The sequence below is a fragment of the Onychomys torridus genome, chromosome 23 (genome assembly GCF_903995425.1).
Source record: "Onychomys torridus chromosome 23, mOncTor1.1, whole genome shotgun sequence".
Lineage (NCBI taxonomy): Eukaryota > Metazoa > Chordata > Mammalia > Rodentia > Cricetidae > Onychomys > Onychomys torridus.
Genome location: NC_050465.1, coordinates 31481837 through 31498821, shown reverse-complemented (window position 1 = coordinate 31498821; position 16985 = coordinate 31481837). Strand labels below are relative to the sequence as shown.

The window sequence follows — 16985 nt, the reverse complement described above, 5'->3', positions numbered from 1 at the left end:
ATGTCAAAAATATATCATTTCTTTAAAAAAAAAATGAAGTCTATCTTAGATGAGAATAAATTTTGCACAATATGGGATTTTCTAGACTCGTGGATTTTTAACAATGCTTGGATACCAATCCTGTTTTTAATTTTCTTGGGTGTTGCTTTTGAGATAATCCTTGTAAGAACTTGTGAATTCTTCAAGAAAAAGCTTGAACTATGGGAAAATGGAAGTTCGTGTTCTCAGAAGGTAAGAAATGATGGATCATTCTCTCATATTTTTCAAAAGCACACAAAAGAATAATTTATTTAAAACAATTAATTTTGGGGCTGGAGAGATGGCTCAGCAGTTAAGAGCACTGACTGCTCTTCCAGAGGTCCTGAGTTCAATTCCCAGAAACCACATGGTGGCTCACAACCACCTATAATGAGATCTAGTGCCCTCTTCTGGCCTGCTGGGACACATGCAGGCAGAATATTGTATACATAATAAATAAATTTTAAAAAATTAATTTTGATAGTTGGGCTATTTCTCTAACATTTTGATCTTCTCCCTTGAAATAGAATGAAGATGTTTTTCCAAAAGGAATGACATTTGGTAAATATCACACAATTTCATCTTTTTTGTTTGTGTGTTTGCTTTTGGACAGGGTTTCTCTGTGTAGTCTTGGTCTTGGCTGTCTTGTAACTAGCTCTGTAGACCAGGCTGGCCTCAAACTCATAGATATTTGCCTGCCTCTGCCTAACAAGTGCTGGGATTAAAGACATGAGCCAAGACTGGCCAGTTTACAATTTAATCTTTTTTTTTTTTTTTTTGAGACATGGTTTCTCTGTAGCTTTGGAGCCTGTCCTGGACTAGCTCTGTAGATCAGGCTGGCCTCAAACTCACAGAAATCCACCTGCCTCTGCCTCCTGAGTGCTGGGATTACAGGCATGCTCCATGACCACCCGGCTTTAATCTTTTAATATTAAACTTAATTAGCCTGAGTTTCCTCCTCTCATACTGTAACTTTTTGTTCCCATGTAGCTATAGAGACCTGGTCAATTTCCCAAACATCGTCAGCAGGAAAGTAAGTGAGATGAATCAATATAACTTGTTTACCTTCTATTCAGACTTGTGTTTATTTCTGAATCCCAGAGAAAGATCTTCCTAAAGATACAGTAAATTATAGTTTACTCCATATATCGTTTTTTAAGTTTAAGTCATTGCCTTGTTCCAAGCTGGGATAAGGGCTTTTTATATATTGGTAAAATTATCCTTTAAAGTAGATAAAGCTTATATAGATTAACTGACTCAGAGTCTTATGATAAAATGCCCCCACTACTCAGCAAAATAGTAACCACAATTTCTTATAATTCATTTGGTAAATAAATTTACCATCTCTGCAGATGAGCCAACAGTGAAGTAGGTGCTTATAAAACTGAGAGGCTTTTGAAATTCAGAATGCAGTTTAGAATCTGTCAGCTTACAAGTGCTTTAGACACTAACATCATCATTGCTCTTTGTTGCAATCTTAATTGTTTTAACTAAAACTCATCCAGTGATTACTAAACATCTATGCAATGGACGTTGTTAGATGCTAGGATACAAACACTTGAACTAGCTTCTGATCTCACACATGTAGCTAAAGGATAGTTGCTGCCCAGTATGCAAACATTTAGGAGATGTCTAAACCAGCCTAGGGCTTTAAGAATGGTTTCATGGAAGGGTACATGAGAGTTGAGATTTCAATTTTTAAAATTACATTTATGTATTGATTTGTTTATTTGCATGGCTGATGGTTGATGGTGGAGCACACATGGGAAGGTCAGATTACAGGAGAGGTTTGCTCCTCTCACCACATTGGCCTTGGGGATTTAACTCAGGTCATCAGGCCAGGCAGCAAGCAGCTTTGCAAGCTGAACCATTCATGGACCCTGGCGCTCAATTTTAAAGAACAAATGTAAATTAGCCTGAAAATAGAGTTTAGAAGATAATAAAGGCATTCCAGGACATATACAAAGACAAGGAAATAAGAAACAGCAAGCTGTGTGAAAGAAATAGCAATGATTTCAGAGTTGCTGAAAAGTGAACTCGGTACAAGTAGTGGGAGATGGATGTGAAGAAGTGGAAGGGGCTTAAATCATAGAAGGCATTCTATACCATTCTAATCCAAAACTTGGATTTAACACTGAACAAAAAACACTGTGGATGTTTAAGAAAAGGAATGTTTGGGAGTTTCAAGATGGCCCAGTAGGTGGATAAAGCGCTTGCCCACAGAAGACTGGAGTTTAGATCCCAGCACCCACATACATAATAATCTAGTGTGATGCCTACCTGTAATCCTAAGCACTCAAGAGTACCTGGCTAACTAAGTTACCCCAAAGACTCCCTTGTAACATGAATCTTAAGTGGTCTCATAGTAAAACACCTGGAGCCAAATATTGAGGTGAAAGCTGAAAGATCAGAGAAACAGAACAAGCCAGCCACAAGCTCTTACCCCTAGGAAATCCTCAGTCTCAAGACATGAGTTCCTGTTTCCTCACACCTTATATACCTTTTTCTGCCCTGCCATCTTATTTCCTGGGATTAAAGTCTTGTATAATATTAGAGGGACTGGTCTTAATATTATACATCCCAGGGGCTCAGGAGAGAGAACTACTAATGGAAATAGAATCTCAGCACACCAAGCTCTATAGTCCACTTGCTTTAATTCCGCTAGTATAACATCCTATACACACAGCTTCAGTTCTGTTCTCGTGCCTAGCTCCTTTCTTGCCTGATTTCTCTCTGTTCATCTATTGCTCCCTCTAAGTTCTATCTTAATTCTCTCATCTTAATTCTGACTCATCTAGGTCCTTGTCACCTTGTTCTTACCCAGCTAGGACTTTCCCATCTGACTCTTCCTCATCTTCCATCTCATTCCTCTAGTACTCTCTCTTAGCCCTTCAATCTAGTTCCTCCCCATCTCAGTTTGTTCCTCTCAATTTCTTACCCATCTAGTCCTTCCATTCTCTTCTCTTCTCCATCCCATGCCCTGGAAGTCCTGGTATGAAAAAAGGGAGGGTCCCTGCTAAATTGTGTAAAGCTATTACTTAATGTCCACCTGACTTAGTTGGTGTCCCCTTGTGGAATTTGCCTTAAGTCAGGAGACTCATATGTAGGCTGCTATCACTTGAAAGTTGGGCGCCCACCTGGGCGGTGTCTCCTTGTGGAATTTAAGTCAGGAGACTTGCACTTGGGTTGTTATTGTTAGTCTTTGGAAGTTGGGCACCCACCTGCGCAGTGTTTCCTATAGTCCTTGAAAGTGGCTAAGGAGATATCTGATTCCAGAGAAAGCCTTTCCTGAGGCTGTTCTCCAAATACCTGGAATGTGTATGCCCAGAGAGTAATCAATCCACACTGTTAGCCCTTCTTAGGGCAAAGTCAATTGGGAAAACTATGAAGGCACACATGATTTTCATAACAGAATACAGCTGATATATAAGCCAAGTAACACCAAAAACTCCTTGGGATTTGGCTTCCTCTGGAGGAATTTGCCATAACCAGCTGAATTCTTATGATATATTCCTGAAGCCTGCAGCATTAAAGGTGTACACACTTGTATACACACAAGCAAAGGCATGTGATCTCAAGTGTTGGGATTAAAGGTGTGTACCACCACACCTGGCTTTGTTCCCAGTGTGCCCTTAAACTCGAAGAGATCCAGACAATATCTGTCTCCTATGATAGGATTAAGGGTGTGTGCCATCACTGTCTGGCCTCTATATCTAATCTAGTGGCTGGTTCTGTCCTCTGATCTCCAGATAATTTTTATTGGGGTGCACAAAATATTACCATATTTCTCCTTTTTTGTCTAAAATAATAACAAGATTATAATTAATTTAAGAAAAACTATATACAATAAGTACAATAAGGATATATGTAGCATGAATCTTAAATGGTCTTAATAAAATCAAACCTGAGGCCAGTTATTGGGGAGAATGCTGGAAGATCAGAGAAGCAGAACAAGCCACAGCTACCTCGCCTTGTCAGTTCCTCAGCTGATCCTGTTTCCTCAGACTGGAAGCCACTATGTCTTCATCCAAATGGGTCTCAGCTGAACTGCTTCTCAAAAGCCTAAAAGCTTAACCAGCCAAAAGCTTCTAGTTTCTGGTCTTCACGCCTTATATACCTTTCTACTTTCTGCCATCACTGCCTGGAATTAAAGGCTCACTTTCTGGGATTAAAGGTGTGAATTTTTCCAGTAAGACCTTGAGCTCACAGAGATCCATGTCTCCTGAAAGCTAGCTAATGTGAGTGCCACCATTTTCTAGCCGCTCTATCTAGTGGCTGTTCTGGTCTCTGACCCCAGATAAGTTTATTAGGGTACACAATATTTTGGGGAACACAATACAACCACAGATATACAATATATACAGTCAAGAATTACATTAACAATGTCTAGTCCATTAACATTTGACAGATTCAGTGAAAATACTTCATTATCTATCCTATTTTGGTGAGTCCAAAATGAATATAATTTACTTTCTATCCTAACTTGTATTACCAATGAAAAACTATCTTTTGACGTCTTTCAAACTTATACACTTTACACCTCTTTAGTAAGTTTCTGTTCTGAATTTGTTAACAAGGAAACCATAACTATAACTATCTAATCTTCAACTCCCTCAGAGACCCAAGAAGGAAATAATATTACCTAAGTAAGCAGGAAGTGCAAGCAAGCACTTAAATGGTCTTATTAATATAATTTTACCAGAGACATATGCTGGAGCATTGTCAGTTTTAATTTGTATACCCAAGATGGCCATAACTTCTAGTAAATGTGTGATTATAGAATTGGGCTTTTTGGAACTCAGAGCAGTTGCCCATTGAAATCCTGAATAGGTATCAATAGTGTGGTGTACATATTTCAATTTTCCAAATTCTACAAAATGAAACACATTCATCTGCCATATTTCATTCCTCTGAATACCCTTTTGGTTACATCCTGCTGGTAGTGGAGTTTGACTGTAAAAAGAACAAGTAGGACATTTCCTTATAATATCTTTGGCTTGTTGCCAGGTTATAGAAAAGTTCTTTTTTAAACCCTTACTATTGACATGATGGTTTTTAAATGAAATTCTGAGGCCTCCAGTACATTTCCTATCAATAGATCATCAATCTCACCATTTCTTTGTGCTAGAGGGCCTGGCAGACCCGTATGGGATCGGATGTGAGTTATATATAAGGGATAATTCCTATTCTTGATTATTTCTTGTAACTGAATAAATAACAAAGTTAATTCTGACTCATCAAGGATAAATTCTGCAGTTTCAACATGTAAGATCACTCTTTCAGCATAATGAGAGCCAGTGACTATGTTGAGGGGTTCCAAAAAATTCATTAATACCATCAGAATAGCATATAATTCCAATTTTTGGATATAATTATAAGGACTTTGAGCTACTTTACTTAAAATTTCTGATTTGTAACCTGCCTTTCCTTGTTTGTTTGTGTCTGTATAAATTGTTGGGGCTCCAGATATTGGTGTTTCCCATACAATGTGAGGCAGGATCCAATTAGCTCTTTTTATAAGTTTAATTCTATCACTTTTGGGATATTTGTTTGTAGATGTATCCGGCTTGTTAAATAAGAAACACAGAACCGATTGCAGAGTTAAAAACCACGAGGTCAGAGCAAGAGCGGAAAACCTTACCCTTCACTGCTTCTGCGGTTCTTCCTCTCTTCAAGAGACCTACTTCTGTGTGTCCTGTCTATTTAAAGACTTTCTGTTCTGTTTTCTCATTGGTTGTAAACCCAGCCACATGACCTCCTTGTCACTGCCTGTTTGTACAGACCTCCAGGTCTTCTATGGTTGGTATTGAGATTAAAGGCGTGTATCTGCCATGCTGGCGGTGTCCTTGAACACACAGAGATCTGCCTAGCTCTGCCTCCCAAGTGCTGGGATTAAAGGCGTGCCCCACTACTGCTGGTCTTCTGCTCTGGCTTGCTCTGACCCCAAGGCAACTTTATTGACATACAAATAAAAATCACATTTCAATACAAATAAAATATCACTATATTTCCCCTTTTCTATTTTAATAAAAAGAAAAAAAGGAAAAAGTTATAACTAATATAAGAAAAACTATATACAAAAGTACAATAACTATATATACCATATATACAAACAATAAATACCTAAACAATGTCTAGTCCATTTGCATTTGACAAATTCAGAGAAAATAACTCCATTATCTATCCTATATTGGTAAGTCCAGAATGTACCTGATTCACTTTTATCCTAACTTATATTGCTAACGGAACTGTCTTATAACGTCTTTCAAATTTATACACTTACAGCTCTTAGTGAGTTTTTCTGAAATCCTTAACAAAGATAATTATAACTAACTGATCTTCAACTCCCTCAGAGACCCAAGAAGAAATAATACTACCTAATAAAAAATAAAATCAAGAAGTGCATGCAAGCAACTTCAAAAAAAAAAAAAAAATGAGTTGACAGAAACAGCCAGCTGCCTGGACAGTCACCTGAGGTTTCTCCACAGTGTTGGGGCATCATCTTCAGCCTATAGGCTTAGTGTATCTGACAGACTCTTTTGTGAACTAGGATGTATACAAGGTCAACAGTTTGACCTCACATTTGGTGAGAGCAGTCCATGTACCGGAAACACCTGAATTCCATTAGTGTCATGTCATGATTCAGGATTTTAAATTCTGGAAATTATTGATGTTTTTTTTTTTAATTCAGCTGTCCATTTTTCTTGGCTATGTATATGTGGCTTCATCTTGACATCCTGTTCTTCTCCACATCCCTCTATTAAACGCCAGTCTACTATTGAGAGGGGTGAGCTTAGTTATTCTTCAAGAATAACTGTTTCATCTGCTGTTCCATTGCACATCAGAAGCCATTGGCTCACTCCCTGTTCAGCTGCCTTCGAAGAAAAGGGCACGGTACCTTTTACAGATTGCAAAGGTCACTCACTTCAGGGATGGTGCCATATTGTCCTGGCTTCAGAAGATGCCTTTTGTTAAAGCCACAACCACACTTGTTTTGGCAAGAATTGGTAGTCCTTGGTTTCATGTCCTGTCTGTCCTGTTTGTCAGCAGTTGATTCGAGGATACTTTGTTGTCCAGTCGCTAACTTTTGCCACAATGAAAGTTAGCTCCATATACAGTTTCTTCAATGCCCATATTTTCTCTGAAGTAGATTGGTACTGCCAGGAGCCGTCATGTCTCATAGTCATAGCAAAAAAGAAAAATTCTTAAGTTATTAAAACATTTAAATGCCATATTCTGTAGAACTCTGAAGGGTTTGAAGATGACTTGTCTATCTAAAATATTACTGTTTGATCTTAAAAACACACCTAATATGATTACAAGTTCAATTGTAATGACTAACCACTAATTTTCATGTCTATATATCCTAGTAGTTGGTAATACTAACATTCAAGGATTAGCAAATTGCATTACATTGTTAAATGAATGGTATAAATACAATATCTTGAGCAAGATTAGAAATATGTGTATGGTATATTCTAACAATCTCGATCTCAATAATAATAATTTGTATACAATATAAAACAATCCAATTGAATGTAAAGTATTTAAAACTAGTAATTGTCTTTTTCTTTTCTTTTCTTTTCTTTTTTTAACAAGCACCTTTTGCCTAGCCCTTTTCCTAACCCTTAACAACAACTTGTAACCAACCCTCCTAAACAATGAAAACTATCCCAGACCCAATACCCATAAAAAGACCAAAAAACCACCCACCCCACACCACCCCTTTGGGAATGTGGGCGTTGAATTCTTAAAATTGCTTCCTGCTGGGTATGGGCAAAGTTATCTTTATTCTGAAAAGAAAAATTTTGGGTTAATTGACAAATTCTAGGAAAGGTAACTATATTCTTTGTTATCCATAATGCCAAAGTTCAGGGTTTATCTCAAGTCCTTATTCAAGTAGTCTTTGAAACTGGATCATCTCAGCTAGCCATCTCAGAATTGCTCTAAGCACTTTGTAGTCCAAAGCTGATCTGTAGATAATGTTTGTCAGCTTAGTGATATTATTTTCCACGTGGAATTGTCGTTGTGGGGCCCCATCTTCTTCCTGGAGATTTCAGTTGAAGTTAGGCCTGGCCGTGATTTCCTGCAGAAAACTGAAAAGAGACTTGAACACAAAGACATGTATAGGCAGCTAATGGAAGCCTTTTCTCTAGAATTAATTAGTACTCTATATGACCATTATTATCTTAACAAAGTTTTATATATATATATAAAAATTTTGATATAAAATTCATACTTTAAGAAAAGTTTAAAGAATCAGAATAGAATCAAAGAATTGAGATTAGTAATAGAATAGTCCCTTAATTAATTTGGTTTTTCTCCTGTCCCATGTCAGAAGATGGCTCTTTCTTCTGGTATGATACAGGGAGTTTTCATTTTCCTTTTAACAACATGCTTGAGTTTAAAGGAGGAGAGAGCCATTCTCCAACTCCAAAATCAGCTTGAAGCTTTAATTGAACTGGGACTACAAGAAGACTAAGAGAATTAATTTTTTAGAGAAGAGCAGAAACAAACATTTAGAAAGATTTATGAAATTTTGTAGATGATATACCAATAGGCCATTTTACTCTTTTTCCTGGGACAGATGATTTGTCCTTTTTCTTCAGTTGTCTCATTTGTCCAGTGTTCTTCAGATTCCTTAGCCTTCATTCTCCTAAAAGACAAAAACAAAAAGCCTTCCCCAAGACTAATTTTGGGGAAGTCCCCTTTTGGCAAGTTACATCTGATTAAATGAAAAGGCATGTATTAATGTTATAAGTGAGTTTAAACTGGATGGTCATGTTGGTTGATGAACTATCACCTCCTCTAATTAAGAGGTCTCTCTTGTTCAAATCGAACCTTTATCAGTTTTGATGGCACCCACAGCTTATCTTCTCCTGCAGAAACAAAAGCAAAACCTTGTCCCCAACGTAACACATGCCCTGGTTTCCATTCTGAGGTCAGCACATCCTTGAAGTATATAGGCTGATTTAATTCTGTTGTTTTTTCTATTAACCAATGTCTCTCTGCAGCTGTTGTTCCTTTCTCATTAGCATTGAGAAAATTCAAAGTTAATAGGGCATTGTGCAGTCTATTTCTGGGGGTTTTTGTTACCCTTTCTGTTTATTTATCATGTCCTTTAGAGTTCTGTTGGATCTTTCTATAACTGCTTGGCCTGTAGGATTATGTGGTATACCTATAATATGCTTTATATTATAATAAGCAAAAAACTGTTTCATTTTAATAGAGACATATGCTGGAGCATTGTCAGTTTTAATTTGTGCAGGTATACCCATGATGGCCATAACTTCTAGCAAATGAGTGATTATAGAATCAGCTTTTTCAGAACTCAAAGCAGTTGCCCATTGAAATCCTGAATAAGTATCGATAGTATGGTGTACATAATTTCAATTTTCCAAATTCTGCAAAGTGAAACACATCCATCTGCTAGATTTCATTCCTCTGAGTACCCTTTGGGTTACATCCTGCTGGTAATGGTGTCTGATTGTAGAAGGAACAAGTAGGACATTTCTTTACAATTTCCTTGGCTTGTTGCCAGGTTATGGAAAAATCCTTTTTTAAACCTTTACTATTGACATGATGTTTCTTATGAAATTCTGAGGCCTCCAGCACATTTCCTATCAATAATTTATCAATCTCATCATTACCTTGTGCTAGAGGGCCTGGCAGACCAGTATGGGATCAGATGTGAGTTATATATAAAGGATGACTCCTTTCCCTGATTGTATCTTGTAATTGAATAAATAGTGAAGTTAATTCTGAAGCATCAGGGATAAATTCTGCAGTCTCAATATGTAATACCACTCTTTCAGCATACTGAGAGTCAGTAACTATATTGAGAGGTTCTGAAAAATCCATTAATACCAACAGAATAGCATACAATTCCGATTTTTGAACTGAATTATAAGGACTTTGAACCACTTTACTTAAATTTTCTGATTTGTAACCTGCCTTTCCTTGTTTGTTGGCATCTGTATAAAATGTCCGAACTCCAGATATGGGTTTTTCACGTACAATTCGAGGCAAGATCCAATCAGCTTTCTTTATAAGATCAATTCTATTGCTTTTAGGATATTTGCTGTTAATTTCTCCCCAAAAATTACTGCAAGCTCTTTGCCAAGGTTCACTTTCTGTCCATAATTTTTCAATGTCCTCTTTAGTTAAAGGTACAACAATTTCTGCTGGGTCTATTCCTGCTAATTGACGAAGTCTCAATTTTCCTTTCAAAATTAAGTCAGAGATTTTTTCCACATAAGTTTTTAATTTTTTATTTGGTTTATTTGGTAAAAATATCCATTCCAATATAATATCTTCTCTCTGCATTAATATTCCTGTAGGAGAATGCCTAGAAGGTAAAATAACCAAAATGCAATCCATCTTTGGATCAATACGATCTTCATGTCCTTCATGTACTTTTTTTTCTACCAAGGCCAATTCTTTCTCAGCTTCAGGTGATAATTCTCTTGGACTATTTAAGTCCTTGTCACCTTCTAAGGTTTTGAACAAATTATTCAGTTCATCATTTTTTTACCCCAACAATAGTTCAGAGATGAGAAATGTCCCCAAGTAATCTTTGAAAGTCATTAAGAGTCTGTAGGTGATCTCCCCTAATTTGTACCTTTTGAGGTCTAATTTTTTGTAGCTGTATTTTATATCCTAAATAATTAATAGAATCTCCTCTTTGTATCTTTTCAGGAGCAATTTGTAATCCCCAGCAAGGCAATATTTTCTTTACTTCTTCAAACATTCTAAAGTATCTGCACTTGAGTCAGCTAGTAAAATATCATCCATATAATGATAAATTATAGATTTAGGAAATTTTTTACAGATCACTTCCAAGGGCTGTTGTACAAAATATTGGCACAGGGTTGGACTATTCAACATTCCCTGTGGGAGGACTCTCCATTGAAATCTTCTAACCGGTTGAGAATTATTGTAAGTAGGCACTGTGAAAGCAAATCTTTCTCTGTCTTTTTCTTGTAGGGGTATTGAAAAGAAACAGTCTTTTAAATCAATAACTATGAGAGGCCATCCTTTAGGTAACAGAGTAGGCAAAGGAATTACAGATTGTAGAGAGCCCATTGGCTGAATTACTTTGTTAATTGCTCTAAGGTCTATTACCATTCTCCATTTACCAGATTTCTTTTTAATAACAAATACAGGAGAATTCCATGGGCTGGTAGATTCTTCAATATGCTGAGCATTTAACTGTTCTTCTACCAGCTCTTCTAAAGCCTGGAGTTTCTCTGTTGTTAAAGGCCATTGATGAACCCATACAGGCTTGTCTGTTAACCATTTTAAAGGTAGAGCTGTTGGTGTCTTTGGAAGATCATCAGTTTTTGTGCCCTGTTCTTGTATAATATGGATGGCTGGTGACCACTCATTAGAATAATACCTTCTAATATTTCTCTCAGAAACATGTGCTAGTTTATGATTTATTTCTGAGGTTGGAGGGATGTTAATCTGAGTATTCCATTGTTGTAACAGTCTCGACCCCACAGGTTCATGGCTATGTTAGCCACATATGGTTTTAATCTGCCTTTCTGTCCTTCTGGGCCCATACATTCGAGCCATCTTGCACTCTGTTTAACTTGAGATAATGTTCCAATTCCTAACAGTTGAACATTTACCTCCTGAAGAGGCCAAGATGGATGCCAAAATTCTGGTGCAATTATGGTAACATCAGCACCTGTGTCTACCAGACCAGACAACAAAACACCATTTATTTTTATTGTTAATTTTGGTCTTTGTTCATTTATAGAAGTTTGCCAAAAAATTTTCTTTATGGTTTCTCCTGAACTTTCTGTTCTCTCTATCTCAGTTGTTCCATTACTCTGAGTTGCCTGGTTTATTCCAATAGGCATTTGGTTATTTAACTGCTCTGAGTAGGGGTCTCCTCTACGATTGCAGGAAAGGTCTGAACTGGATTCACTGTAGGGGCCTGCCTGAGGCCCCTCTGGTAGTTTCCCAAAGACTGAGGCAAAGTATTACCTTGTCTGTCCCTTGTTGATCTACATTCATTGGTCCAATGTCTTCCCTTACCACACCTTCTACATACTCTTGAAGGAAGGGGCATTCTGTTGCCATTGTTCCTTGAAGAAACATTGTTTCTAGAAGTGCCCTGTTTACAGTCCCTTTTCAAATGTCCTTGCTTTCCACATCCAAAACATCTAACATTCCTCAAACCTCTTGAAATTGCTCCTCCTACCCACATATTATCATGATCATGAGCCTCAACATTAACTGTATCTCTAATCCAATCTTCCAAGGGTGCAGATCTCGCCTTTAACGGCCTGATTATTCTCTTGCATGCTTCATTTGTGTTCTCAAAAGCCAAAGATTCAATTATTATCTGGCTAGCTTCTGAATTTGGGACCATTCTCTTTACTGCTGAAGTCAGTCTTTGTAAAAAATCTGTGAAAGATTCTTTTGGGCCATGTATAACCTTTGTAAATGACTCAGTTTTCTTCCCTGGTTCCTCAACTCTGTCCCATGCATTCAAGGCTGCCATTCGACATAGAATTAGAGTTCGCATATCATATAAACATTGTGTTTGTACTGCAGCATATTGGCCTTCTCCAACAAGCTGATCCTGGAAGATTTGTATACCTCTATCCCTACATTGTTTTGCTATGTTTTTAGCTTCCTGTTTGAACCACATTTGCCACTGGAGCTGCTGTCCGGGTTCCAGAACCGCCTGTGCCAGCTCCCGCCAGTCCTGTGGTATAATCCTATTATAAGTTGACCAGGAGTTTAACATTTGTTTTACATATGGAGAATGCATTCCATAAGATACTATTGCTTCCTTAAACCTTCGTAAGTCTAACATTTCAACTGGAGTCCAAATATTTTGTGTAGTCACTTGACCAGGTTGCTGTTGTATGGTTACCGGATAAATTAAGGGTGATTGTGTGAAAACAGGCTTTCTTTCTGTAACCTTATAATCCAATCCTGAAACAACTTTACTGTTAATTTCTTCTGTCTGAATCTGAATTTCTCTATAATTCATTTTAACAGGTTTAACAAGTTTTTCTAAAATTTTTATCCTGGCACTTAAATTGACTGTCTTTTTAAAGTGTAAAATAAGGATAAGAAGAATAACAATGTACATAATTCGATCAACATTAATCTTCTCATATCATTGTTCCATTACCATACTGCCTAAAATTTCAAACAAAGCCCAATTTTCTTCCAATGTACACATAAAACCCATTTTTTTAATGTGGAAAAAAATCTCTTTTAAATAGTTTCCTTTAAAATATCTGATATAAATGACTTACCAATTCTGCGTAGAACAGTAGAAATCCGAGGGAATCTCCAAACAGCTACCTAGTGTCCGAGGTGGGAAGAGAGAGAGAGAGAGAGAGAGAGAGAGAGAGAGAGAGAGAAAGCAAGAAAGCGTAGCCACGTTCTGGCTAAAAGTTTGAATCCAACCGCTTCAATGTTCTGGTCTGAGCTGAGTTGAGCCTGGGCTCTGGCTTCCTTAAGCTCCAACTGACCACGTGCGCTGGCATTTCAGCCAAAAGCAGCCTATCTGCAGTTGTGTTTAGCTCCTGCAATTAGCGGTAGCTCCCGCAGGCCTGAATTGTTTGTAGCACCAGCTTTTTAAGCAAGTAACTCCAGCTGCAGCAGTGACTGCTTGTAGCTAAGGTAGGTTGGGCCTGAGTCCTAAGCTGAGCTAGGCCCGGGTTAGGCTGGGGCTAAGCCGGAGCTAGGGAGCCAGGCCCGCCCAGGCGGGAAGCTGGACCCACTGCCAAGGCAAATGGTTTTTTAATGAATTCTTGCCACGTTGGGCACCAAATGTAGATGTATCCGGCTTGTTAAATAAGGAACACAGAACCGATTGCAGAGTTAAAAACCACGAGGTCAGAGCAAGAGCGGAAAACCTTACCCTTCACTGCTTCTGCGGTTCTTCCTCTCTGCAAGAGACCTACTTCTGTGTGTCCTGTCTATTTAAAGACTTTCTGTTCTGTTTTCTCAATGGTTGTAAACCCAGCCATATGACCTCCTTGTCACTGCCTGTTTGTACAGACCTCCAGGTCTTCTATGGTTGGTATTGAGATTAAAGGCGTGTATCTGCCATGCTGGCGGTATCCTTGAACACACAGAGATCTGCCTAGCTCTGCCTCCCAAGTGCTGGGATTAAAGGCGTGCCCCACTACTGCTGGTCTTCTGCTCTGGCTTGCTCTGACCCCAAGGCAACTTTATTGACATACAAATAAAATCACATTTCAATACAAATAAAATACACTATATTTGTTGTTAATCTCTCCCCCCAAAAAACTACTGCAAGCTCTTTGCCAAGGTTTACTTTCTGCCCATATTTTGTCAATTCATCATTAGTTGAAGGTAGTACAATTTCTGCTGGTCTATTCCTGCTAATTGATGAAATCTTAATTTTCCTTTTAAAATCAACTCAGAGATCTTTTCCACATAAGTTTTTAATTTTTTTACTGTTTATTTGGTAGAGATATCCATTTCAACATAATATTTTCCCTCTGCATTAAAATTCCTATAGGAGAATGCCTGGAGGGTAAAATAACCAAAATGCAATCCAGCTTTGGATCTAAGACATAAGACAGAGAGAGGAGGAGAAAGACACCTGACCTCAACCTCTGCCCTCCATATGCATGTATGCAAATGTGTTTGTGTACCTACATACACGTGTGACCACACACATGTTAACATGCATAGACATACAGCATGCATACAACATACAAACACAAAGAGAACTGTTTTGTTTTTCTGTGAGATCACTCATTTCTTGGTGCAGAATGAGCCTGGAGATTAATAGTCTAATTTCTTTCATACTTCAAATGTACTAAAATTTAAAGTCTAGTTGCTTTGTTATTCTATTGGTCCTAGGAATTTTAGTACTAAGATAAGTGCCTCAAGAAGCAGAAAAACTGTCTGGAGGTCCCAGGTTAGTAGAATCCTTGTCAAGAGTGGCTGGCAGTAGGATTGCCATTGCAAACTGGGGAAAGTCCATAGTGCTGTTAGATACTCATGGGACTGTTTGAGACACTGCAGCTTTTAGCACAAGGGGTTCACTGTCTCCAAAGCCCACCAGAGGATTCACAGGAAAGAGGAAATCTTAAAAAAACAAACAAACAAACAAAAAACCGAGGACATGGATTTTCAGCTTCCCCCTCTGTGTGCTTACTCCTTCCTGCCTAGGCATGAGCTAATCCTTAGGTTGGTTTTAAGGAAAGATACAGCAGTCACCTCTAAAGTTTCACTTTTCATGGTTTCAGGTACTTGAGACCAACTATAGTTGGAAATATGCAATAGAAAAATCTAGAAACAAACAATTCATGACTTTTAAATTTCATGCCATTCTGAGGAGTGTGATGAAATGTGCTGGGGTGGTTTGAATAAGAATGTCCCTCATAGGCTCAGATATTTAAGTGTTTGGTTTCCAATTGTTAGAGTGTTTAGGAAGGATTGGAAGGTGTCTTTTGCCAGGCAGCACATACCTTTAATCCCAGCACTCGGTAGGCAGAGCCAGGCGAATCTCTGTGCGTTTGAAGCCAGCCTGGTCTACAGAGCGAGATCCAGGATAGGCACCAAACTACACAGAGAAACCCTGTGTCAAAAAACAAACAACAACAAAAAAAAGTGTCTTTCTTGGAGGAGATGTGTCACTGGGGATAGGCTTTGAGGTTTCAAAAGCCCACACCAGCCCCAGTCACAATCTCTCCCTGCCAGGAGCCTGTGGATCAGATGTAAACTCTCAGCTGCTGCTCCAGTGCTGTGCTTATCTGCCTGCTGTCATGCTCTTACCATGGACTAACCCTCTGAAACTGGTGTCTTGTCATGGTATCTCCCTAAGACAGATGCCAATCTGCTCTGTTTCTTTCTCCAGCATATCCATGCTGTATTATCCTATATAATTTAGTGGCCATCTTTGTTTCAGATTGATTGTTTCATATTGATGTACTTGTATTCAATAAATAAATACATCTTTATTTATTTTTAAATAAATAATCTTTATTTACTTAACTATGGCTCCAAAGAATGCCAATGTCAGTGCTGGCAATTCAGACATAAAAAGAGAAGATGCAAAGTGCTTTAAATGAAAAGTGAAAATAAGATAGGACTTTTGAGACAAAGAAAGACTACATAACTTTCATTATGGTGTGATATAATGTTCTATTACTTGTTGCTTTTGATCCTTTTCCTGACATAAATTAAACTTAAGGGAACTCAGTAGTAGAGTGCTTGCCCTTGCCTTGTGTGTTCTAGGCCTTGGGTTTAATCCCTAGTACTGCAAAAATCAGTTCACAATTTGATAGTTAAGCATTATTGTGAGTAAGAAGAAAAATCATATGTACCCAGCATTTGGTGACGTCTACAGATTCAAGCATTGCAAGGAGTTCGGAATGGATCCCTGAGTAGGGAAGCACTGTAACAGAAGGGTGGTAGAACAGTGGTTTTGGAGGAGCAGGCTTAAAGAGGACATGCTCCAGTGGACACATACTGCAGTGAAAACCCACCATTTGGGGTTTACACAAGCCAAACTTTAGTTAATTAGCTCATCAATTTTTTTGAGACAATAAGTTTTGTTGAGACAAGGTCTTGCTGTGTAACCCAGATTGAACTTCAATTCTGGACTCTTCTGCTTCAGGCTCCTGAAGTGTAGGCTACCACACCTTGCTAAGGTTTCATTTTGTATCATGGTTTTGCTTTTTGTTGGTTGGCCTGGCATTAGACAATTAGCTTTAGGATATTGGTCTGTGAAGTTATGGTTAATAGCAAGCCTAAAATCTAAGGATTAGCTTGACAAAATTTCTTCTTGCTGTGGAGAAGTTATTCTTGCTTTTTATGCCTAAGGCCGATTAGATGACTCCTCCCACATTAGGGAGAACAGACTCCTTTATAATTTACTAATTCATATGTTAATCTCATCCCTAAAATACCCTCACTGAAATATTCATTTATAATTTTGGATCTTGTATCTGAGC

General features: G+C 38.0%; 1 protein-coding gene across 1 annotated transcript in view; it reads left to right on the top strand.

Annotated features, from left to right (window-relative positions):
- Ccdc168 (coiled-coil domain containing 168) overlaps window positions 1-16985 on the top strand; it is a 40282-nt gene continuing 23297 nt past the window's right edge. The window contains 3 exon segments of the mRNA XM_036172987.1: window positions 1-231; window positions 546-579; window positions 1009-1051. Of these exon segments, the coding sequence (XP_036028880.1) occupies window positions 1-231; window positions 546-579; window positions 1009-1051 (308 nt within the window).